The following is a 26,272-nucleotide window of genomic DNA, read 5'->3' as shown; positions in this document are numbered from 1 at the left end:
ACATACAGCTTGTCTTCAGGTCAACACCTACAGCTTCTGGTCCCTTCCACAAGTCTCCTTACGTGACATTTAGGCAGATCTGGAACATGGTGCTACTCATCAAACCATTCCTATTTCCCTCACAAAGCAAAATAAAAATAGCTGCTGCAATGCCAAAACAAATCTCTGGGGATCAAAGGGAGCGGGACATGTTGCACCCACACAAAAATATTGCTGATTCCGAACTGAGACAGATCAAACGTGCTTTGACTTGGCGGGTCAGGAAATAAGCTACAGACAAGGTTTTAATCAATAGTTTCCTGCTTATGAAGCTAGAAAGGATCTATATATTATTTATTATATGCCAAAAACTCCACTTGTTGGGTTGGCCAACTTTTGTTAAGATCCTGATATAACATATTTGAGTTTTTCACTGCCAAATTAATTGTCCTGAAAGTTGTCATGATCAGCATCGGATTCAGGCCACCTTAAAACCAGATAAACTTCTGGAAACATCTTTTGTCAAAAGGAACAAGGGGAAGACAGGCTTAAGAATTAAAATCTGCTTTTGAAGTGCTTTGGAACAAGGACTTACAGTTCCAGCAGCAGCAGCCTGTGTTTTAGAGGCTGGAAAATATATAATCTCAGGAACCCAAATTTGCTCAAATTAAAAGTCTCTGTAAAACACATTTGTACACATACAGGAGATTCTTAAGAACTGAGATTACTAAGTCACTAAATATATTTAAACAAATCTGTCTGCTGCCATCCCACAGCCCCCCCTGCTCCAGGCAGGATCCCTCACTCTTGCCCTTCTGCACTCAGCTGAAATTTCAAGCTGGAATTATTCAAAATATTTGTTGGTACCCAGAGAATCCAGGGAAAGGAGGCAGGTTAAAATCCCCACCAAGCTTATACATTGAAAATGACAGGAAAGACATTGTGGGGCTGGAGCCAGAGATGGGAATGGAGCTGGGGAAGGGACTGGAGCACCAGGAGCAGCTGGGGGGGCTCAGCCTGGAGAAAAGGAGGCTCAGGGGGACCCTTCTGGCTCTGCACAACTCCCCGACAGGAGGGGACAGCTGTGGGGGCGAGTCGAGCTCTGATCCCAGGGAACAGCAACAGGACAAGAAGGAATGGCCTCAATCTGTGTCAGGGGAGGCTCAGGTTGGTGGAAAGGTTGGTTGCTGTGTGTCAGCACAGGATGCTCAGGGAAATGGTGAAGTCTCCACCCCTGCAGGGATTTAAAAGCTGTGTGGATACGGCACTTGGGGACATGGGTCAGTGGTGGCCTTGACAGTGCTGGGGAATGGTTGGACTCAATGATTTTAGAGGTCTTTTCCAACCTAATTGATTCCATGATTCCAAGATGCTCAGGTAACCTTTTACAGACATTTTCACATGATTTTGCTGGACGTTCCCCCCACTCTCCTTACTGGATTCAGTGTTTTTACTGCTGACTAACCTAACACACGAGCAACAGCAGCAATAGCTCAGTTTGAACAACAAAACCTCAAACATTTATACATTTTTCAGACTAAGGGGAATAAACGAAGTCCAGAGAACAGAGGATGGGTGAAGGCAAGTGCTGAAGGACTTTGAAAAGCAAAGAGGAAAAATTGCAGCAATATCCCAGTGACTGGATGTCCCAGGGAGCAGAAAGCAATGAGATCCCACTGAGTTGGACTTGATGATCCTTGTGGGTCTCTTTCAACTGAGGATATTCTCTGATAACAAAGCCATCAAGATGCTGCTGGAAGCTCCATGGTTTTAGTCACACCCTTCCACACCCAAGAGGAACATTTTCTGGAGTGTGGACCCCAGGAACCTCCCAGTGAGAAACAGAGTGGGACTGAAATACAAGAGACAGACTCTCTTCTCAAGAGAGTTCCTGAGCCTCACTCCATCACTGAAAACTCCAGAGAGCAGCTGGCATCACATGCTGCTGTCTAGAAAAGCAAGACAAAAAAGTTCAAACCCATTTTTCATAGAAAAAGATGCCATTTTTACATATACACACACACACTGGACATCACAATCTGTTTTGGGTCACTGCTATGAAAAACGCACCTTGGGAAGGGCACAGTGCCCAGAGCTGGGGTTTAGACCCCAGTCCCTGAGCACAGACTCAGTTAAGGAGAAGTGGATTTAAGTACAACTGGAAAGTGAGTTAGAGCAACAAAACAACTTAAAGCCCTAATGAGGATTAAACACCTGTGGAGTTTATTAACCGTGACAACCCTCATCCCATCTCTCATCATTATGCAAATCTAGGGAGCACCCACAATAAAGAAGTGCTGACAGACTCAGCTGGTCACAACATTATTGCACCTTCAACAGTTCTGGTTAACATAACATTGTCAAATCCCAGTTTTTCACTGGGGACATCACAAATGTGGGGGCACGCTCAGCACACCCACTCCAGATTTTCTACAAGCTACGAGAACTTGAAAAGCTGATATTTAAATGTCATTTCTCAAGCACAACTCTGGAAAATTCCTTGGATCTAGAACAGAAGACATCTTAGAAGGCAGTCTGACTTGTCAGCCCCAAAGGCAACTTGGTGTTTTGCTGTTCAGTCCACAAGACTTGCTGCACTGTTAGTCATGATCCTTTTTATTTCCAATTTTCCAGCATCTTCCCAGGAGACTGTGTGTGTGTGTATCCCATTATGGACACTATTGATGCTATTTGCTCACGCTGGATAAACACGTTGCCAGTGCCAGCATTCCCTACCAATGCAGAACTCCCACCCATCCCAAAAGATACGACTTTACAAGCAACACTCCTTGTAATTCTCCCGAGAACCTGCAATAGCTCTAAAAATTCATTTGTTAAAATAGGAGTGATGTTGATACAGCCATAGGAACTACCTACGGATTCTTTCTCTCCTGGTGACCCCCCAGCTCTTCCGGAACATATGCAGCTGTTTCCTGCCCTCCAGGAGGAAAACAAGCAACACCATTCCCCTTTCAGACTCTTATCAACAAATTCTGAACAATTACAGTAATTCCAAGGTGAGAAGAAATGTTTCTTTCCAGGTGCAAAGTTTGCAGGATTTGGTGTAAAACATAAAGAACTTAAGTAAATTACTTAAGTAAAGTTGGGCACCGCAAAATAGATTTTTTTTTCTGGTGAAGAGAAGAAACAGAGATTGCTCTGCTCTTCAGGAAATCAGATCTGAACACAGGAAGAGAGGAAATATCCCCTTTTCCCTTAGACCTTTGATGGGCTTCCTATAATTTCTATACAAGGATGAAAGGTGCTTCCAATGAAATGCTTGGGGAAAAAAAAGTAGCAGCAGAATTCTTCCTCTTCAGGAAATCCCTCCAAAAATCAAATCTGGATATGTGGTTTTTGTGGCTCTGTGGGAGATTCAATTGTTTGCTTTTCTTTTAATATGTGGAATAAATTTTCAGCATGTTCCCTGATTAATCAATTGGTGTTTCTGCTCAAAGGGATTTGGCAATAAATCCCAGGAACCCGTTGATATGCTACAACAGAAATTATTTCGTGAGCTATTATCATACACAGGATTTGATTTTCATTATCATTCGATGTCTGGTTTGAAATCCTTATCGGCCATTCCCATTTTTCCCCCATTTATTCTCTAAGGTGAAATTTGGCTTCATAATTACATTTGTACTTACTGTAACAGAAATGTCTCATTCCAATATGACTCAGAGGAAGAAACCCACATTTTAAAACCTACTGAATTTTGCCCATGGCACTTACCTAGGATTTTCAGATGAAAATCTCCCTCCTTCAATCACTTCTGTGAGTTTAAATGATGTATTTAATTTTCAAGTAGGGGAAAAAACAGGAAAAAAAAAATCTATGTGTTTTCTTATTTGCTTCAAAGTACCTATTTAACAAAAGCATGCTGCATGCAAGTAAACGATTAAAGAAATCAGTTTTGATTATTAAAAAAAATAATAAACTGTATACTCGCTTTTTTTTTTTTTTAAATACACATATTAACAATGCTTGGCCACTGTGAAGAGGGATAGGATTTATCCAAGATCAGAACAAGCAAAAGCAGGAGGAATTCAGGCTCTCCTAGTGCACTTGATTTGGATGACCTAAAGGGATCTAATGACCAGGAACAGAAGCCAACCTCCCATTCTCAGTGAGCCTTGGATGCGCAGACAATTGAAAACAGCCCACGTGGGCATCTCAGAGATGACAATCTACAGCAATCACTAATCAAGAGATTTAAAAAAGCAAACTGAAAACACTTGAATTTGAACAGTGCTTAGGGGTGCCAGATACTACTCACAGTGCTCGTGTCAGAGGAGTAGCGACCAGATGTACTAAAATACTATAAAAATCCAGTTTTTATCCCTGACCCTGTTACTGCTACATGAAGGCTGAAAAAAACCCCACAGGGAAAGTGGCTGCAGCTTGGGTTTGTGGTTGTAGGGAGAGAACTGCTGAGGATGGTTTGCTGGGTCTGACATTCCTGTGCCGAGACGGAGTAGTGACGAAGGAGGGAGAGACATAGCTGTGAGAACTAAATTAAGGAAAGAGCAGAAAGCGAGGAGGATGGTGAGGAAGGAGAGCAGCACCACACACAAAACCTACTGGAGCATCTACAGCTTGTCAATGAAACTGGGTGTATAGGAAACAGACAGAAAACTCTCAGTTGCTGGAATCAGACAAGGACTAAATCCCTCTTCTGGTCCAAATGCAGGTTTTGCTGCCTTGTTTATAGAATCCCAGAATGATCTGAGTTGGAAAAAACCTTAAGGATCATCCAGTTCACCCCTTGCCATGGGCAGGGACACCTCCTGCTAAGCCAGGGTGCTCCAAGCACTGTCCAGCCTGGCCTTGGGCACTGCCAGGGATCCAGGGGCAGCCACAGCTGCTCTGGGCACCCTGTGCCAGGGCCTCACCACCCTCACAGGGAACAATTCCTTCCCAATATCCCATCTAACCCTGTCTCTGGCAGTGGAAGCCGTTCCCTGTGTCCTGTCCCTCCATCCCTTGTCCCAGTCCCTCTCCAGCTCTCCTGGAGCCCCTCAGGCCCTGCCAGGGGCTCTGAGCTCTCCCTGGAGCCTTCTCTTCTCCAGGTGAGCACCCCCAGCTCTCCCAGCCTGGCTCAGGAGCAGAGGGGCTCCAGCCTTTGAAGCATCTCCAAGGCCTCCTCTGGACTCTTTCTAGCAGTTCCACATCCTGCTGATGTTGGGATCCCAAAGCTGGAGGCAGCTCTGCAAGTGGGCTTTCATGAGCGCAGAGTAGAGGGCAAGAATCACCCCCATACCGTGTGTCCTACTCCATCCGTGGCCAGCAGGATGAACACACTAATCCAGGATGAGAACAGTGTGATATTAAAATATTTGAAATTATTTTTTAGAAGTAATTATTTTTTTAAAATAATTAATTACTAGCAGTTTATCATTTCCTAGAGTTGCAAGTAAGCAAATAGCTTTGAAGGACTTCCTTGTCAATCTGCTGATATGCTGACATTGGAAAATTGTCTCTCTGGATAAACTTCTTGACTTGTCCCATTGGGAGTTTTGGGAAGGATGTTAGTATGGTTTGGGAAATCCCCTTAAAATGCCTGTGACTAATACAGACTGGCAGGTCAGTGAAGGACCTTTGTCCAAGGAAGGTGATTGTGAAGGTATCAATTGGCCCAAGGTGCTTGTGTAAGGTACTGAGAAACTGGTACAAGAGGAGGGAGAGCACAGGAAAAATTAGAAAAAAGGTGCAACAAAAAATTTGAAACTAGTATCTAAACCCCCTCTCCGAATGTGAGAACTTTACACTCGCTTTAGTAACAAATATCCTGAAGTGCATTTGTGTTTGAGCGTTACGTTGGGGCACGACTCAGCATTGTATGGTAATGACATTACAGGCTATTTTTTCTCATTGGAAAATCCACCCATAAGTTCTGGAAAACATCACTGACACTTGCATCTCTTGGATAAAATACATTGGCAGGACAACCTGCTGCCTCCCATCTCCAGGGTGCTAGTGAAAAGTTTCTGCCAGGATGTGGCAGCCAGCCGGGAGGGCGGGAGCCAGAGATAGCGCAAGGCTTCGGTGCTTTGTTGTTGTATTTTAAAGTATTTCCTTTGCAGGTACATTTACAGAATTAAAGCATAAAAATGAACCTTTACAGGAATGTTCAAACTACTTTTAAGCCAACTTTTCCTCTTTTTTTTGTTGTAATCAAAAACGAAAAAATTGCATTTTTCACTCCTTTTCTTTCAATGATGCTTTTAAGATTATTTTTCTCCTCCTTAATTGTACATAAAGATCATTTTAAAACCTTCCTTGCAGGCTAAAGCCAGAGTGGAGCATTGATGATCTGAGTTCTCTTAGGAAAATGACCCAGGAGAATGACAGGGTTTTAATAAGATGTTCAGATAAAATATGAGTGTGGAAAATGACATCATACTCCTCCCGCCCGAGCATGATATAACACTCCTGGATGCCAAGTCAGGGATTAAGCTCGAGTCTGATATCCTGCAAAAGTACTTTCCTCTGGGTGTTAAGCCTCTGTTTTAAAACAACCCCTAATCCTGCTTGTCTCAGCCCATGCCCAAGGGGGAACCCCAAAGGCTGCTCGGTTCATCCCAGATGCAGGAGACGGATGCGGACGGAAACCAGACACGTTGGGTCACAGCAGGGAAGGGAGCGGAACAGCGGGAAACCACCATTCCTCACACACACACGGGCGACTCGGGACTCGCTCAGTGGGCTGAACATAGCGCTAGATCAATTCTGGGGCATGAAAAGCTCCAATGTGAGCTGTCTGTGTGTTCTGGGAGCCCCGAACTCTCCCATGCCCTGGGGGCTGATTCCCCAGTGTGGGCAGCAGGAAAGGGGGATTCTGTCCCTCTGGCTCTGCTCAGGTGAGACCCCACCTGCAGAGCTGCTTCCAGTGCTGGAGACAACAGCAGAAGGATGTGGAACTGCTAGAAAGAGTCCAGAGGAGGCCGTGGAGATGCTCTGAGTTCTGGAGCCCCTCTGCTCTGGGGCCAGGCCGGGAGAGCTGGGGGTGCTCACCTGGAGAGGAGAAGCTCCAGGGAGAGCTCAGAGCCCCTGGCAGGGCCTGAAGGGGCTCCAGGAGAGCTGGAGAGGGACTGGGGACAGGGGAGGAAGGGACAGGACACAGGGAATGGCTTCCACTGCCAGAGGGCAGGGATAGATGAGATATTGGGAAGGAACTGTTCCCTGGGAGGGTGGGCAGGCCCCAGCACAGGTTGCCCAGAGAAGCTCCAAGCTCCATCCCTGGCAGTGTCCAAAGCCAGGCTGGACAGTGCTTGGAGCAACCTGGCTGAGTGGAAGGTGTCCCTGCCCATGGCAGGGGGTGAAATCAGACGATCCTTAAAGTTCCTTTCAACACACACCATCCTGCGATTCGGTGATCCTCACACTACCTCACACACATTCCCACTGAAATGGGTCATGTGCTTCTGTGAACTCCTGTGATTTCTGAGGAGTAACACAGAAAGCATCAGTGTTCTGCAACTGCCCTCTCCTTACTCATCCTTTCTGTCATTAGATGGATGCAAACGTGGAAAATGAAGTGGAAAAGTTCAAATAAGAACAAAAAGAACACCTTCTGTGTGTTGAAGATCGAGCTATTGTGTCCCTGCTGGTGGCAGGCAGGTTTGGGAAAGGACAGAGGAGAGACCCACCTCTCCCATTCCCATCCCCATCCCAGGCCAGAGCCTGCCTGCTGTTTATTTTTAGAGATGATTGCAAGTCTTGTCTCTGATATCGTCACTTTGCAACTGATGACTGGAACATGCTGTGGTTACGCTTTTCAGAAACAGCCCCCAAGTACAGCCAGGAGCAAAGGAAACCAACACAAATCTTGTTAGAGATTCTCTGAGTCCTGAGTGCAGAGCCAGGTGGTTATGAGGGTTATGAGCATCATCTTCCTAAAAAGATTTCACTCAGAGCCTTTGGATTTGGGCACTGTGGTTAGAAAGTGTCATCTCTAACAAATCAAAACCAAAAGGAAAAAAACCCACTCTCTCTTCCTGAAATTAAACCCTTCCAGAAAACAAGGCCGCAGTTCTTGCTTCTCCTGTGGAGAAGATGATGAAAGGAGACACATGGAACATCTCTTAGGGAAAGGTGCTCACATAGAGATACAGGAGAACAGAGCCCACCACAGAGATACAGGAGAACAGAGCCACCAGGCAGCCAAGTTTGAAGAGTCCACTAATTACAAAATGTGTTCTCCTCCACCTTGGTGCATCCAGAGTCTGTTCTGTCAATGGCACAAACTGAACTCCCATTCCATCCATGTTTTCACAGTGAAACCAGTAAAAAAACCAATTAATAAATTACTTTGTGGCACGAGAAGAAGCTCTGTGATCTGAGGAGGCCACATTTAGGGAAATTTACTCAGCATTTACAGGCACAATGCACCAGGATCCTCACCAAGGAGTCCAATTGAGAGTCCAATTGATCACCAAAATCCTCGAGCCTTCAAAAGCCAAATCCTGCCTTTAGATTGGACCCTCCCAAGCAGAGGGTGAGTGCAGACAAACTTGTTCTGCCAGTCATCATCCCATCTTATTTTTACCGCTGCTTTTTTGGCAAGGTTTCCCAAAGAGAAGTTATTTCTCATCACACCTCAGCTGTTACCGCTGTAGAGGCAAAGTTTGTGCAACAGACCCCATCCAGCCACGGAACTTCTACAACCTCTTCCTCCTTCAGCCACTGACCAACAGCCCTGGGCTAAGGAAAAAAATCAACCTGAATTTATTCAGATTGGGATTACGCATGAAAATCCCATACTCCAAGCAACTGTACCAAAACGACATCCCTTGTGGGAAGAGCTGGCTAACTAATACAGGAACGCCTTGTCTGCATTCCTTGAAAAGTTTTCACATGATTTTAGTAGAAATTTAAGTAACTGAAAGAACTCGGTGACATGAAAGCATCTTTTGAGTAATCAGATGTAATTAAAAGAATCCTTTAAAGAGCTGAGAATGGATTTGATTTGAAAGGGCAGCTGGAGTGGGCTATAGGCAGAGCAATCCATGACAAGTCAGCATTTCCCCTCCTAAAGTCCTGATCTTGGACTTCATTCAGGCATCTTGGAGTCCCAGTGTCTTCCTTCCTTGTTTTCCCAGATACCAGTGCCAAATAAATAGCGGGAACACAGTTAACACACAGGAATTTCCTTGGTGGCACAGAGCTGAAGAGTGACTGCAGCAGCTTTTGCACAAGGATGTGTATTTCCAATGGAAGAGTGAGAAACCTCATCCCACAAATAGGTTTATTTTGAAGTGCTACCCTCCCACGTCACCCTCATCCAGAGGTGAAGCAGAGACACTTGCTTGGCTCTTAAAAGCTTTGTGGGGTTTCAGTTTTATTCCATTAATATTTTTCTGTGAATTCTGAATCCACTCATCAACATAGCACCTCTTCAAAGGGCTCCTGCTGCGCTCCTCATGTTAATAACCTGTGGTGACAACGAGTCTCCCCAGCTAATGGGTTTGGGGATAAGTAGGTGCTTCCAGCAGTTCTGCTGCTCTCTATTCCATTAAGTGTCCCTGTCCTCGTACCTCAGGACTGAGAATTTTCATTTCTTCATGCTATTAATTACTTTGTCTCCTTCCCACTTCTTCTGCTTGAATATTTTCAGGCTCGTGATTAATTGCCGCTATGATCTTTTCCTTAGTTGTTTTTTTTTTAATATCTTAGGTAATGTTCTGCCATTAGCCCTGGAACTCCATTTCTTCTCCCTTATAGTGGGCTGAGAAAGCCATCAGCCAGTTCTGCTACAAAGATATAGAGAATAAAACATCACTCAGTTCTTTGATGTAATGAAATACTTTTTCGACTCATTACAGTTCCCTCCACAAGGTTTCTCTGCCTTGTGTCTCTGTCAATTAACTGTTACTGGGCTGAAAATTAAGTGTTTGTGCTGAAAATGAGATGTTCTCCCTGATTTAAAGTCCCTAACACAGCAGAGTTTATCATCCCAAATAGCCATTCTGTGATGGTCATTCCAACTGTCTTGTATTCTCTGGCAAAAATTCATCCCAGGTGAAGAAGGACCAGGTAAAGTGACATGAAAAAATAAAATCTTATGATTTTGTGGTACCAGAAGAGAAAGATGAGCCTCGCCCACCACTCCTGGGCGAAAGTTCTCTCCTCGCTCCTTCTCCCAAAGGACACAAATCCAACTCTCCTCCCACTCTGAGAAGTCTCTCTGGCTCTGCTGAGCCAGCACAGACCCAGAGACAATGAACATGAGAGATGAAAGCACAATGAAAGCAAAGCTGTGGAGTCCTCAGCAAATGCTTCCAGAGGACCTGGACTTTCCTCTCCTGCTTTGCTGTCACACAAAACACAAGGTTCAGCATTTGTCACCCCCTGCCTAATCCTGCACATTGCAGATTGTCAGGAGCCTGAATATTTCGGTTTGTAAATCTGACCTGAATTGCATCACTCCTTTTCTAAGTAATCATGAGCTGATTTCACATGGAATTACAGCTGCACCTATTTGTGAAGAATAAATAGCATTTCACAGATTTAATTGTAATTTGGGTGCTCTGGACACAATCACAGAACAGTTCCATGGTGACCTTCCATGGCCACATAACAGCAGCATGGAGCTGCTAAAGAGCATCTGGTCATTTGAACAAAGACATGACCATGGAACGCCAGACAGGTTTGGCTTGGAAGGGACCTTCAAGGTCATCCAGTTCCACTCCCTGCCATGGGCAGGGACACCTTCCACTATACCAGGTTGCTCCAAGCCCCATAAAATGTGGCCATGGATACTGCCAGGGATCCAGGGGCAGCCACAGCTGCTTTGGGCACCCTGTGCCCAGGCTGCCCACCCTCACAAGGAGGAATTCCTTCCCAATACCCCATCTAACCCTGCTCTTTGGCAGTAGAAAGCCATCCCCCCTTGTCCTGTCCCTCCACCCCTTGTCCCCAGTCCCTCTCCAGCTCTGATACTGGGACCTCATGGCTCTGCAGGTGAGGTCTCAGGAGAGCAGGGCAGAGAGGAAGAATCCCCTCTCTCCCTGCTGCCCAGGTTATGGGGAAGTTCGGGGCTGCTGGCCCAACGTCTGCTTCCACTGCCTTGCTGGAGGTACAACTCTGTTCCTCTAAGTTTTCAGACACCCATTTTCCACTTACAATTCTGAACACACGTTCAGTTAAATGCAGGGAACACTTATAGTGACACCCAGCAAACAACCAGCTCCCAACAGTTCTCTAGAATTAAAGGAAGGCAAGAAACAGGTCAGTTGTTGACCAAGAAGTTGTCTCACATCTTTTATTTCCCTTCTGTTGTACAATTTCACATCAGATTTCTCCTAAAAGTGTGAATTAATTCATTTTCTAACCCTAAGGGTAAAATGTCCTTAATCACAAACAGCTTAAAATTATAAAGATCTGTTAAAATAATGTCTATTAGCAAAGTCACTTTCTTAAGAAACACCAACCATATTGGTGAAATGAACTTAATGAATTGAAAACATCTTTTTTTTTTTTTTTTTTTTCCTGGAGGAATGTAAAACAGAGCTCACTAACAGATGTATTTACTTTGATAATGATTTTTTTCTCATCAGATGAAGAACAGGGAAAAAAATGCAGAGACTGGTGCAAAACAGACAAGCAGGTGCTGGACACCAGCCTGATAAACAGAACAGATGGGGTGGAAACCAGGCAGGGATGCTTGTGGAGCTCAGCTCTTCTCCAGCACGATGGGAAGGGGATGGAACCACCAACCAAGATGGATTTGAGAGAGTTAAATGAGTGGATGAGTCAAAGCCCATTCTAATGGTCTTGGAGAACTGCAGCGAGCAGAGATGGAAAAAACCTGAATTCCTTGGATTATTCAGATAGAAGCAGGAAGACAGATGTGGCCCAGGAGGGCAGTTCCTCGCATGGATTAAGATGATACTCAGATTGCAAACAGGATCAAGACAAAGATTTTTAACAACCCCCAAGTCCTCCACAAAGATGTGACTGAAGTGTTCTGCTCCTGCATGTTTCCTACCAAACATCAGCCAATTCACTTGATGTTTAGCACACCTTTTTTTTTTTTTGTCTTTTGAATACCTGAATTGTGGCCTGTGAAACTTTCCTATCTCAGTATAACTGTAAAAATGCACATAATAATACATGAAAAAAAAAAAAAAAGCCCAGAGTCTGGAGTTGATGGGCATTTTGGGAAGGACAATAGCAACCCACAGCACGTTACTTTGCTGCCATTAAAATCCCATCTCTCCTGTTTTTAGCTATGTGCCTGCTGTATTTTACCTTATCAAGGAGAAGATGGCTGTGGCTGCAGACACCCAATGCTCAAGACAGATCTGAATCAAAATAGTCCAATCACCACTACTGCCACTGATGGCTCTATTGCTCCCATAGCCCTTTCCAAGGTCCTTCCCATTGCTAAACAAAGTGGGATTCTCCAACTTGCTGCTCCAAACACTGCACTGAGGTATCTCTGGAAACCTATGAAGTGCTGTCGGCTCCATTAATGCACCACCTTGCTCCTGATAAAGTCTTTGGCAGCTGTTTTGGACAACAGCCTGAGCACACAAGTGCAGCCTTTCACATCTGTGTAGCCTTTTCCCTAAGTTTATCTATGGCCTAAAGCTTCTAAACCTTTGTGCTCACCCAAACTGCGTGGTCGTTCCAAACACTGCATTAAAACAACATCCAGTGCCATAAAAGGAAAAATGGATGGTTCCAGGAGGCAGCTCCATGACAGATGAGCCAGTGTGGCTCAGCAGATAAGAGGCAGCTGCCAGAGATGAACCTAAGCATTATTTATGAATGTGGTGTCACTGATTGCCAGAGGTGCTGGAGGTGCAGCCAGAGAGGACGGCAGCTCCCCTGCAGGGTCTCAAATCAAGCCCATGTTTGCCTCGGTGCCACAGCCCTGAGAGGCAAAACAAAGTAGTCTTGATTTTTCCCTGCAAAACCAGATCTCCTCTTGGATGCCCTCTCCTTAATTTCAGAAAGAGCTGTAGCTTCAGTGACATGGGGATGTACTCGAACGTTAATACCATGGTAGGACACAACCTCTAAACAATAAACCATGAGTTACTGAACAATGAGAAAAGCTGATGGCACGTTATGCTTTGTAGGGTCTTCCTGAAAAACTACATGCTCATCCCATAATTCCTGTAACATTCCAAGGACAGACACTGACTACACACCAAGAATCCCACCCTGGAGTTTGGCTCACAGCTATTTATTTGCTCCCACCTACGGCTCTGCTCGAGCAGGTCCTGCCACCACACACCTTGAACGCCCCTGGATAAAATAAACTAAAATGAAATCTTCTGAAGACGACAGCACCAGCAACTGCTGGCACACAGGAGGCACCGATTTTAATTGCTGGAATCCTACCTCCACACTGGACTTCAGTGTTACATTTAAGCTGCTACCTGATCTAGATCAAAGACTCACAGACTGTTTGAGCTGGGAGGGATCTTAAAGCTCATCCCATTCCACCCCCTGCTACGGGAAGGGACACCTCCCACCAGGCCAGGGGAAGCTGCAACTGGCAACCCCCCCCTCTCTGTTTATTCATATTGTACTTCCTCTCTTAGGATTTCTTCTTTCTGGCTTTGCCCCAGGAGCTGAGTTGGGCTTTGCCCTCAGGAATAATGTGCCATTTTAAAGTCAGGCAGAAATAATGACTTTATCAACTCTTTGTTTCTTTTAATAAAGACTTTTCGATTCTTGCCCACATATAATTATTCTGCTAGATGATCTTGGAGGATCCAAGGACTAGATCCCAGTGCCTGAAGGGGCTCTACAAGAAGGCTCCAGACTGAGTTTTTACAAGGGCCTGTAGTAACAGGACAAGGGGAGATGGCTCCAAACTGAAAAGGGCAGGGTTAGATGGGATATTGGGAAGGAATTTCTCCCTGTGAGGGTGATGAGGTCCTGGCACAGATTGCACAGAGCAGCTGTGGCTGTCCCATTCCTGGAAGTGTGCCAGGCCACACTGGACAGTGCTTGGAGCAACCCGGGATAGTGGAGGGTGTTGCTGCCCATGGCAGGGGTGGAATTTGAGCTTTAAGGTCCCTCCTAACTCAAACCCATACGTGATTCCATGATGTCTATCCACAAGTTGTCCCCACTTTGCAGTACCTTCTACACAAAACATGCCAGAATAAAAGATGCAGTTTTACCCAAATTACTGCAAAGATGAACAGAACCAGGAAAAGCCAGTCTGGTATCAATTCATAACTGAAAGAGAATGTTTCAAACGACCTGCCAAGTGTTCAAACCACTTTTTTTTTTTTAAAAAGCCCCAAACCACAGGACTGTGTTTCCAATCAGTGCACAAGAAGAAGGCAGGAGTGCGCAGACAGCCAGGAATGTGACATCACTGCAAATCTAACAAAGGCGGTCTCTCCATGCACTCTGGGGCTGCAGCTCGGGAAAGAGGAAGAGAAAAGGTTTGGCTTGGAGAATAAAACTCCAGTCTCAGCTCTGAAACCTCCAAAATACCAAAGGGAAGGATCCTTTCAGGCCAACTCTGCCCATTCACAGCAGGACCCTGAGGGCACAAATCTCTCAGGAGCCAGGCTGGGATTATGGAATGATCACACTAACTTTCTACGAAAAGCATTTCTAAGCAGAGTTGTCATCTCCACATATTCCAGCACTGATGAAAGGGATTGGCAAATGTCAGCCCCTGTGTCAGCCACTTCCACAGAAAGTGAAACATTCCAGAATGGAGCAGATGCACATGGGAACCTCATTAAAGCTCAAAAACCATCCCAAACTTAAATGTCAAGCTTTTTACGTGGAATCCCAGACGGTTTGGGCAGGAGGGGACCTTAAAGCTTGTCTTGATCCATCCCCTACCATGAGCAAGGCCCATCCAACCTGGCCTTGGACATTTCCAAGGATGCAGCATCTATGACCTCTTTTGCAACCTGAAGACTGGTAGATCCAACCTGCTCTTCTTGAAGGTGTAAAGAAGCACGGACGTGCCAAAGTGATATCATGCAATGCTTTTTTTGAGAGCCTGTGGTGCAGAGTCTTTTCCAGACAAACTCCACTGAAACTTTCAGTGTACCAAGCTATGAAAAATCCCACAGGCATCTGAAGAATAAAATAACTGCTGTATCCATCAGGAAAGGCAGCTGCCCATGAGCTACAGAGGTCATGGTGGGAGACCCATGCCTGCAAATCCTCCACCCCTCAATGACTGTCCATTGGGGCCCACTATAATGCTCCTTTGTTAAATACACAGTAATCAACCGGCCCGTTGATTCCCAAGAGTCCAGTGAGTCATGAGTGGGGATTATCAAACCTCTTTGTGAAGTCCCAAAATGTCAAATGAATCCCACTCTTCCTTCCTGATTCAGACAGATCTGAATTTCAGTCAATCCTACTCCCTGAGCCAGAGGAAGACCAGGAGAAGGCCTCTTACCATGGGGAGGTTCAAGCTGGAGCATCTCAAATTCTGCTCTATCAGCAGTGAACCTGCTCCCAGAGCGAGGTCACTGCTGGATAAAATTTGGTGGTCAGGATGCTGGTGATGTAAGGAGGTGAACAAAAGCACAGGAGGTGCTCATCCTAACACAATTCACAGCTTCTTCCAAAATGATTTTGTCAAGGAGATCACATCAACCATTCCCAAAGGAGCCTTGGCTCCTTTGTCTTTCCCCACAGTCACCACACCCTGATCTTTCCTTTCTTCTACTGATATTGGTGATAAACCTTTCTCAGGGAACTCTTGAGATCTGGGAGCAGCCTTATCACCAACAACATTTGGGAAAGCGCTTGAGAAACTCATGCTGAGCCACTCTAGCTCTAAAGAGGTGTCTTCCAAGTCAACAGAAACAGCATCAAGACTGTTTCCAGCTGTGTCAATACACTACAGATGTTGGGCAGCAGGTCAAGGGAGGGGATGTTGCCCATGCTCAGGTGAGACCCCACCTGCAGAGCTGCCCCAGCCCTGGAGCCCAGCACAGGAAAGATGTGGAGCTGCTGGAGAGAGTCCAGAGGCGGCACCAGGGTGATCGGAATGAAGCAGCTCCGCTGTGACAAAAGGCTGAGAGAACTGAGATTGTTCAGCCTGGAGAAGAGAAGGCTGCAGTGCCTAACTGGGCTCCAGGAGAGCTGGAGAGGGACTTGGACAAGGGCCTGGAGGGACAGGACAAGAGGGAATGGCTTTAAACTGACAGAGAGTAGGATTAGATGGGATATTGGGAAGGAATTATTCCCTGTGAGGGTGGGGAGGCCCTGGCACAGGTTGATCAAGTAAGCTGTGGCTGCCCCAGCCCTGGAGGTGTTCCAGGCCAGGCTGGATGGGGCTTGGAGCACCCTGGTTCAGTGGCAGATGTCCCAGCCCATGGCAGAGCTTGGGACAAGATCATCTTTAAGGTCCCTTCCAACCCAGCCCACTTTATGATACCATTATTCTAAGGACCCTCCAGCAGAAGGGTAGTTATAGTTCAATTTTAAACTATTCTAGCCATTTTTTTAATGTCTGTGCCCAAGATGAAGGAAAAAAAAAAAGTAGAAACACCACATTGCTTAAATGTCCACCACAAACCCAGTGAGAGCCCTTGTGCGCCCTTTGTTAGGGTACGTTTCATCTTTGCACACAGGCAACACTTCACTTCTAAAGATTAAAGCTCAGTGGCAGTTACTGAGTTTAAACACACCCTCAAAGTAGGAGAAAAGATACCTTTTTTTGTTCCCCTGGGAAAAAAAAATCAAAATATCTCCAGCCGACCCCAGTGACAGCATGATGTGTTTACTTATTTGTGACACAACAGGCTGCTCTTGAGATGCTATTTAAGGTGCTGTAAATTCTCATACAACCCTACAACAAGAGGCAATGGAGAGACCACGTGTGGTGTGATACTCAGTGTTCCTAATCTGGGGGATACAAAAAGATCAGAGGCAGAAATAGACAAAACAAGTAGTTCAGGGGAACAGAACTTATGTATTTTGAAGAATATAAGAGGAAAAAACTAGTTTCTCTTTACCAGCCACAGAACAGAATTCAGAATTCCTGCAAATCCCATTTACATCCCATATAATTACACTGGAGTCTGAGAGAAGCTGATGGAGCGTGGCTGCTCCAAAGCATCACACAAGGGCCCAGGTTGTGAAGGGTCTGAGGAAAAGCTATTGAGAATCTCCCATGGAGATCTGCAGCTCCTGCCACAAAAGAACCACCACTAACACAGGCACTCAAGAAGGCAGCAAAAACTTCCTGGAGTCTTGGGTCAGCACTCTGCTGTGGAAACAGTGCTCCAGCTTAAGGAATGATGTCTGGAAATGGACACCTGCACCCATACACACACTCAGCAATGCACAGCTCTGCTTTGGACACACCCACAAGGCATTAAAGCATTTACAAGGCATCAGAATAAAGCACAAACCTGCCTTCCAGGAATGGAATAGAAGAAAAGTCAATCATTTCCTAGTTTATGACACCCATTAGCTTCTATATTAGTTTGACATAAATAAGTAAAAACTGAAAGAAACTCCGAGTGTGCATCTCAAAGTATTGAAAACCATTCCAAGAGCTGCCTTTTAATAACAAACATCATGTACTGACCTCTGCCAGTTTGTATGGTAAGATCAGCTTCTCTCCCACTGTCACCGTCTTTCTGGTCACCAGGGCCTCAAACAGCATCTCTTCTTTCACCTAAAACAAAAGTACAGATGTTAATGATTACTCCAGTGATCTTTTTTTTATTTCAAATCCAGTTAAAAAAATGCTAACATTTGAGCTTAAAAAAAAAAAAATCAGTGTAAACATATTTAAATTTCAAAATTTAATTTAAAAAAAATTATACCACTTTCAGCAGCCCTTGCAGAGTTAAGTTCAATGAGTAAAAACATGCCAGTGGGAGGAGCCAACTCAGCACATAAATCCAGTCTCAGAAACCCAACACCAGGGTATTCAAAGGAACCTGATTTTCTGCATTCAGGCATGCCAGTTGTAACAATTTCCCATTGCTTTCCTTATTTCCACTGCGGCTCCTCCCTCCCACACTTTCTCTTGGCAAAATAAGTCAACTTTCTAGTGTTGTCAAGATGAAATCACACAAATTACTCTAGAAGAAGCCAAGCAGTGTCATCAGTTGCAGAGATATACAACTGAAGGAGGGTTTTTTCATGCTTTTAAGGGTGGGGAGGAGTCAGAAGGAGGAAGAAACCCTTGGAAAAGCACCTGATATTTACTCTGCTATTGGCACTGGATGTTTACTCCCTAAAGCCCCACTTCCTGGCAAGGTGACAGTCTCTAATCAGCCCTCACAGGTTTGCAGAACAAAACTCAGTTGTGTAAACACAGATACTTCAGCAAAGAGGAAAACTGCTGACAAATTAAGCAGTACCTGCAGCTGCAGGGGAAAATCCCAATTTTCCCAATCAGTTTCAAGACCCTCTTATTTTGAGGAATTCAGAAGGTGTCCTCTCTCCCAGAATACATCAGTTAGACCTAAAGACTTTGAGTCATTGACTGACCTTCACTAAATTTCCAAGTCAAAAAAGACATCGTCAGTGTGGGTGAAAATCTTGGAGCCCAGAATTAATGGATGTGGACTGATACAGAGAAGCTGCACTGAAGCCTCTACAAACTGCTTAGCCTACCTGAAGGACTCCATGCAGGCACCAGACCTCCTCTGGACATCTCTATGATTGTTCAAAATCCACATTCCATCCAAGGCCATATTTTTATCACAGGGAAACCACTTATGATTTGACACAAAAAAAGGGAAATGTAGAAGTCTAACAATTGGACTCAACAATCTTAGAGGTCTTTTCCAACCAAAACAATTCTATGTATGTACTTTGATTTAAGGGAATCCAGGAATTAGTATGAAGAGGAAATGCAAACAAGACAGTGGAAGGTCAGGAATCTCACAAACTGTAGCAGTATTGATGCTGTTCTGTACAAAAATCTCCTTCTGCCAAACTACTATCATGGGAGGCTCCCTGCTAAAATTCGGGGAGTTTTTATAAAACTGATTTTTCCTGCAACAAGAACTTGCTCCTGTGGAAATCAGAATACATCAATTCACCTGTATATGAGTAACCTGCCAGCAAGGTCTCTATCACTGGACATGACACTTCAAGCTTCATTTCTTTAGTGCTCAGCACTAGTCAGGAGCCCCCAGCTCCTACAATCCGATTTTACCTTTCAAAATCAAGCAGGGGAAAAAAAAAATCTCCTGGTTCATCCAGAGATCCACAGCAAGATTTCACATTTGGTTTCCACTCTTCTGCATTCACCAAAATATGTGATTTTGTAATTTTCGGCTCTGCGGACACTTTTCCAGCAGCTCTTGATTGCGGGACCATCGGCTGCTCTCCCTCAGCTGCACAACTTGGAACAAAAGTGAGTTTCACACCATCCATTATCCCACTTCAGGGATGCTGCAAACCCACAGCCAGCATGCTGGCTTTTTTTAATTATCCAAGGCAACGAGGCAAAGGGGTGTCAGATGGTTCCTAATCAAAACAGTCCAAAGAAATATTCCTCAACAACATAAACACTTCCAAGTCCCAGATTTGTCAGCAAACACAGGGATTTTAAGCAATTTAAACAACTACGCACGCCATCCCTCACCCTCCCCACCTCATGGTCACCCTGGCTCTTTCTCCCCCTGCTCTCTGGATGGAGGGAACCTGTGGATGTGCATCCTTCATCTCCTGACCTGGGGAGAGCCCATTAAATCATCTTATTGTACAAAAACACTCTTGGCGAGGATGGGAATCCCTGCAGCTCCCCAGGCCCGTGCCTGCAATTACCACCCAGTGGAGCTAGATCTCGATTCCTTCACCGCCTCCGATGAACACCACGGGTGCAACCAAATCATCCTGATCTGCATTCAAGGTCACAGCGTGAAAGTAGCTGACTCCTGATGCCAGGGAGGAGCCACTGGAGCTTTCTAAAGATAAACTCAGCACGTGCCGATGAGTAAGGACGTGGAGATACTTGCAGCTTCCCCACATCCTACACTTCCTCCCCCAGGAAGTGTGAAACACTAAAATAGGGACACCCATCAGTGCAGAGCAGCAAAGAGGAGAACACCACTTATTCCTTTACTTTGTGCCCTAGGAGGAGTTTCACTCTTGGGTCACATTTCATAGATTTTTGCTTCCTGGTGCTAAAGGGCACGGCCTGCTCTCCCGCTTAACCATGGCCCACAGGAGTTTAGATCTTAATTACAGGGACAAAATGCAGATTTAAGACTTCGTTGCCACAAGTGGGCCCAGAGAGGGCTGGAGGCTCAAGCTCCATGAGCCAGTGAGTGGTGACCAGCAGCGCCACAGCCAGGAACGGCAGTGGAGCACGGCGGGAGCAGGGAGCCAGCAAAGGCTGGGCTGGAGCCAAGGCAGGCAGAGACTGCTCCTCCAGCAATTCTGGGGTATTATGCTAGAGCAGCTGAACAAAAATGAACCTTTTCCAGCTGGACAGCAAGAAAACATCAGGTTTTGTCTCTCCTTCCATATTTGAGGAAGGGATTACAGTGCTGAACGCTCACTCTAAAGATGCCTCGTGTGGAGTAACTGAAAATAAAATAAATTCAGATTTCTATCAGCTCTTCTTGGAAAACAGCTGAACCTTTTCCTCAGGCTTTCTTTCAGATAACCAGAGAATTAGAAAGGATGTGAGGGAATGGCTGGAGCTGTGTTAGGGAGGCTTTAGGCTGGATATTGGGAAAAGGTTCTTCCCTCAGAGGGTGGTGGGGCACTGAACAGGCTCCCCAGGGAATGGTCACAGCCCCATTAGGCTGCCACAGCTCTGGGAGCGTTTGAACAACGCTCCCAGGCACAGGGTGGGATTGTTGGAGTGTTGGTGCAGGGCCTGCATCTGTGAAGGGTCTGGAGTTACACTCAATGGTATTTGTGGATCCCTTCCAACTCAGCATATTATGTGATTCTCTGAAGTTTTCTGACTAATTCTGGCTCAAAATTTTGCATCCGATGATGATATCCCTACTCATCACAGGGATGATGGACCAGATGAACTTTGGAGGTTCCTTCCAACCTCAATCATTCTGTGATTCTATAAAACATCACCCGGAAAACAAATCCAGAAGAAAAAGCTGGAAGCAAGCACTGTCTGCTTCATAATCCTCACCTCCTCCCCAATTAATTTCCAAGACATTTATCACAGGAGGAACCCCAGTGCCTGTGGGCTCCCTCTGGGAAGCTGAAGGCCATTTTTCAGTGGAAGAAGAACTTTAGCACATAAATCTTCTGGAGAGGCCAACTTTAGCTCCAAACACAAATGTGCACTTGGGAGATCTGGCAAAACTAATTTAGGCCACTTGATAACTTGTTTTGCATTGAGGTTAGGTATTGCACTGGTTACCTAAACCTAAAAACTGAACACAAAACTGCTCCATTGAGCAAGGACAGAATTTATCTCCTTCAGTGCTGCATCCATGGAAGTAATTTCCCATTTTAGTAAGCACACCCAATGAAAAACAGAAAGTCTCTTTTAAGACAGAAACTAGATAATCTCTAATATATTATTTCTGTTAATAAGCCCACAAATGAGCTTTTCCAAGCTTTTTCCCCAGAAATACAAAGGTTTACCCAGTTTTACACAACCCTCTATGATTTTCGCCCAGGCCCTGGAATATTTGCAGTGCTTGCACAGGACTCCACATCTGCTTGATCCATCAGGCAGCCTTGACATCACTCCCCAGCACAGCATTTCAGCAGAGTTTAAACAAAGGCCCTGAAAAACCTGCCAAAAGCATCACATAATCCACACACTACGTCTATTCCTGAAAAAAAAAAAAAAAAAAAAATTGAATCGGGGGTTTTACTGAAAAAGAAACAACAATCTGCAGAGTCTGGCCAAAATCCTATATTGCAGTTTCAACAAATGCTGCTCTGGATGGTTTAATAAAGCAAAAACATATTGGATGGGGTTGGTGATACCTAAGAAAAAGCAAATCCATTGCAGATCATCATCTCCTCCCAGATTCCTTCAAAAAATCTCTGTATTAGCTTCATTTTATAGGGACACAAATCTCATTACACAGAGGGAGGATAGTTGTGCAGTGGTGTTGCATTAACTGGTGCAGCAGAGAAATTCCCCCAGTTACCATTAGAGGTTCCAACAGAAACCAACCAGCTCACAAGAATTTGGGTCAGATTCGCCTCTGCAGTGGAAGAAGACCCTAATTTTGCCTAAGTTCTTAATTTCAGCCAGGCTGGTGATTCCCCTCCTGCCCTTGGAGGCTACATCCCTGTCGGAGCCATGCTGGAGCACCTCTGCAGCCCCTCTTGGCTGCTCTCAGAGATGGCCAACGCAGCTCCAGCTGGATTTTTTCCTTCTCTTTTCTGTGTCAAATCCTTGACTGAACAAATCCAATGAGTCATTTGAGTATAAAGATCAACCCCAAAGTTCCCCCAAGATAAGGAAGTATCAGATCACAGTTTCTTCCATCCCTTTGCTGTGCTCTGGACGGTCCCACCAAACAGCCGGTGACCACAGGAAAGGAAGTTCAACTCTTTGTCAACTCATATGACTTGTGTTCTGAGATGATTTTTCAGTTATTAGTGTTCAATGCCATGATCTGGAGAGGGATGAACAACTTTTTCAAGCCCACTCATAATTTTAGCAACAATGGGAAAAGCAAAACTGTTCAGTGACCACAAAAAAAAGAGAATGTAAAAAAAATAATTACCCAAATGAGTCAAAATACAAAGTGTCAAATGTTTTAACCAGCATTTTAGGTCTCTGGCTGAGTAGAACTCATTGCACTTAAAATGGAGTTTTAAGTAGCCAGCTAATGAATAAAGAGTGGTGGCTGCTCTCTGTAATGATGTTTCATCTGCTTGAACCCTTTGGTTCTTCCTTTGGGTCAAGCCTGAATAAACAGCAACATCTGTTGAGGTCTGCAAACAGAAACGTGGCATTTCGTAAAGGGAAATCAAGTTTGAAAAGGAGATTATTTGCTTTATTTCAGCTGATTTCAGTGAGTCTATTGAAAGTCTATCTATACTTGGAGGCAGCAAATACTTCCAGTTCCATGGATCAATTACCACCTAAATTCAACTTACGGGACAAACAACACCACTTACCCAAACCCAGTGATGCATTTCACTAGATCCCACCTCAGTGCAGCAAGCATTGTCCCAATCTAATTAACATGCATTTTATGTTCTAGATGGCAATTTAATTTGCAAAAAGAATTACCAAGATGAACAGAAACATATCAACTTGCTCAGCTACATCAGATCCCAGTGGTTTGGTTTTTTTTCAATTGGTGAAAAATAAATATACTTATTTATTTTTTCATCTTGTTGACACTATCTGGGGGTGCTGTTCCAGCCCATGGCATTAAGGCACCATTGGATTGACACAGCTCAGCCAATGCCTCATTTCACATAATCACGTGTAAAAACCACCCCGCGACCTCCCCACGTGCAGATGTTGCAAAAGGGCTTGTTTGCAAAGGCAAAGACCCAAAGCCTGGAACTTTTTCAGATCTCTAAGTTGTTCCCTTACTCAAAACTTTTTTATAAAACAATTACTTAACTGATTTGGCCACACTTAACAGGGTAAAATCAACAACATTCTCCTCCCCACTTATATTTTCCTTCTGTTTACTTCTGCGATCTCCAAGGCCAAGATGCAAAGAGCATCCAGCTGCTCAGACCGTATTTTGCAGAAGCTTTCTCCTCCCTAAATTCAAAGCATTAATGAAGTGCTGTGAAAATCCCTGAGAGCCAATTGCCAAGTTCTGTAGGTAGGGAGATAACACAACAGTTATTTAATGGAATGAACGGGAAGAGCACCATGTGTACGCCAAAGGACAAGTTGCCTTCTGATTCTACCACAAAATCAGCACAATTTCACCTTCCAGATGATCCAAGGGGTACAAAATGGTAAAGATAAATGTTGCTATAATCAACTGCAAGAAAGACATTTCAGTTGCAAGAGGTTTAGAGCATTTCAAACGAAGTGAGACAGCAAGGGGAGCTTCTGGCCACCTCAATCCATGTCAGAAGGTTTTTGAGCTCAGTTCTTGAAGGCTGAAGGCCAGCAGGACAAGTTGGCTCATTCAAGACTCTTCTCATAAAAAAAATGTACCACAGCTTCATAACCTACATAGGCCAACAGAGCAGATCTCCTATGGACTTAATTAATGTTTTTGCACTGATTTACAGAGCTGGACATGGCCTGGGCCAGCTGGGATGGGACCTACAAACCCTTCCCAAGGGACACCAGCACAGCAGCGGCTCACAGAGGACAGGGTACCAGGTCCTAAACAGCAGATAATCAACAGATGCACCAAAGAACTCCGTAACAGGCCCATAAATAGGGACTACAGGGATGAGCTGGGCTTCCAGCATGTCAAACACAACTCTTGTGGAATCTGGAAGGTAATAACAGACAAAAAACACGGTGAGGGACCTCAGCACCTCCTACAGCCAGCATGGAACCAAAACATGCGGCTGTGGTCGTACAGCTGCTGGAGTTCCTCAGACAGACTTCGGAACAGATTTGAGGAGCACCAGCCGATGGCTGGCAATTGAAGCCACTGCTGTGTTGACAGCAGGTTTGCTTTGTAGCTTTCAAACGTAATCACAGAAATGGGATTTTCAGTCAATGAAACCTGAAGCTGAAGAGCAGGGGCAAAAACCCCACATGAAAAACCTCTTTAAAAAAGTTACTGTACCTTTTCCCTGGCAAACATGAACAGCCCATAAGAACGGAAACACACAAGAACTTACTCTTTGGTGAAACTGGAAATAAATTGCACGTTTTGTCTCCTAAATCAGAGGTGGCTTGTTTGGTGTGAAAGTTTCTGGAGGGAAAGCAGAGCCTTACCTCCAGCAGCTCCGACACGACGGGAAGTATTTCAGGGTTGCAGATATCGATGGAGTCATCCCGGTAGGTTTTCTTTTTGTACCGGATGTTCCCCAGGTGCAGGATCGCCGACAGCAGAGAGAAAATCCTAAACAGAGAGAATTCATCTTCACTTGGTTTTTCATAAAGTGAATGAAGAAGCAAATTTCACCCCCAAGGGCCATGTCCCTCTTTAGCTCATTCTAATTTTCAATCCAAAGCATCCACTTGGCCTCATGTCAAAAAGATCTTCATTTAGTTATGTACCAAACTTGCATCCATACAGTTCCCCTGAAAATTCTTTAACACATCAAGCCCACATTTACAAAATTATCGCCCATGCTGGAAAAAAAATAGAAATCCTCCAGTAATCTTGATATCCAGATTAAATATTTATCATACAATTGCATAAATAAAGGGGTAGAGTGGGCATGGCCATGCAGGTGATCCCTCTTAGTGCCCCGGGACAAGTGTTTTTGTCACCTTTTTGGATCTAGTCCCAGCCAGGAACAAAAGACTGTACAACACAGCATAAATGCTTTTATAATATCTAAGCAACTGAGACAAGAAAAGGTGCTACACTTCAAGTAAATTTATTCAACCAATTTTTCTGTTTTGGAGGGAATTTGGTCATTTTTAAGTTATCTCCCCTCCAAAAAAAAAAAAAAAAAAAAAAAAAATAGAATCAGACACTCAAAGAATATCCTGAGTTGGAAGGGATCCACAAGGTTCATCAAGCCCAGCTCCTGAGCCATGGCTGACTTCAGCTATAAATCCTGCTTGTCCCTATTTCTACACTCCTTTGGGAGCTAAAAATGAATAAACACAAATGTGATTCCTAGCTATGCCACCAGCTTGTCTGGACAACACATTCTCACCTCTCCGAGTCCTCCCTTATCTCCAAAACAGGGATACTGACTCCTTGTGAATTTCGGGATGCAGTTTTATAAAAAAAGTCTCTCTCTCTACTCCCCAAAGGTGAAACCCCGTGTTTTGTGACAAAGAAATTACTTTTCAAAGTACAGTAGTATTTAAAATATCCCTCCTATATCTCAGCTGAAGGTGGCTCCTTATTTGTGCTGCAGTTGTGTAATGCCAAGCAAAATAAATCTGCTCGTGTAGTGAAGAATCCACTTTATTTTTGACATGAAAAATTCACCACGAGCAACTTGTGTGCCAAGGAAAATCATTGCACAGTAAATCAGAAGTGAGAATTTACTGCATCACCCGACTCCGCTCAGTCCTGACACTTCCTGATTGCTTTGCTCAGGCAATTAAACCCCTCCACAGGCTTTAGGCAAACCTCGTCCTGAAACCTGATAAAGCAGCCTCTGACACAGAACATATTCACACAAGTCTGGATCCTTGGGTTTAACCACGTGCGTGGGGAAGATAGAGAAAAAGCAGTTCTAGTTTCATAATTGATTTGTTACAAGTGAGGGATAAAGGATGAGCTTCCAAAATTTCTCAGTTGTGCGA

The 26,272-nt window shown here is 44.7% G+C and overlaps 1 protein-coding gene across 10 annotated transcripts in view; it reads right to left on the bottom strand.

The window, feature by feature from the left end:
• Positions 1–26,272, bottom strand: part of MYO9A (myosin IXA) — a 171,260-nt gene that overhangs the window by 70,707 nt on the left and 74,281 nt on the right. For all 10 annotated transcript variants that reach the window (XM_040077720.2, XM_040077724.2, XM_040077722.2 and 7 more), the window contains 2 exons: positions 24,776–24,902; positions 17,525–17,614 (listed from right to left, as the gene is read on the bottom strand). In XM_040077720.2, the coding sequence (XP_039933654.1) occupies positions 17,525–17,614; positions 24,776–24,902 (217 nt within the window). The remainder of the gene's footprint in view (positions 1–17,524; positions 17,615–24,775; positions 24,903–26,272) is intronic.

This window comes from Hirundo rustica, chromosome 13 (genome assembly GCF_015227805.2).
Source record: "Hirundo rustica isolate bHirRus1 chromosome 13, bHirRus1.pri.v3, whole genome shotgun sequence".
NCBI classification, from domain to species: Eukaryota; Metazoa; Chordata; class Aves; order Passeriformes; family Hirundinidae; genus Hirundo; species Hirundo rustica.
This window is presented reverse-complemented; position numbering and strand designations above follow the sequence as displayed.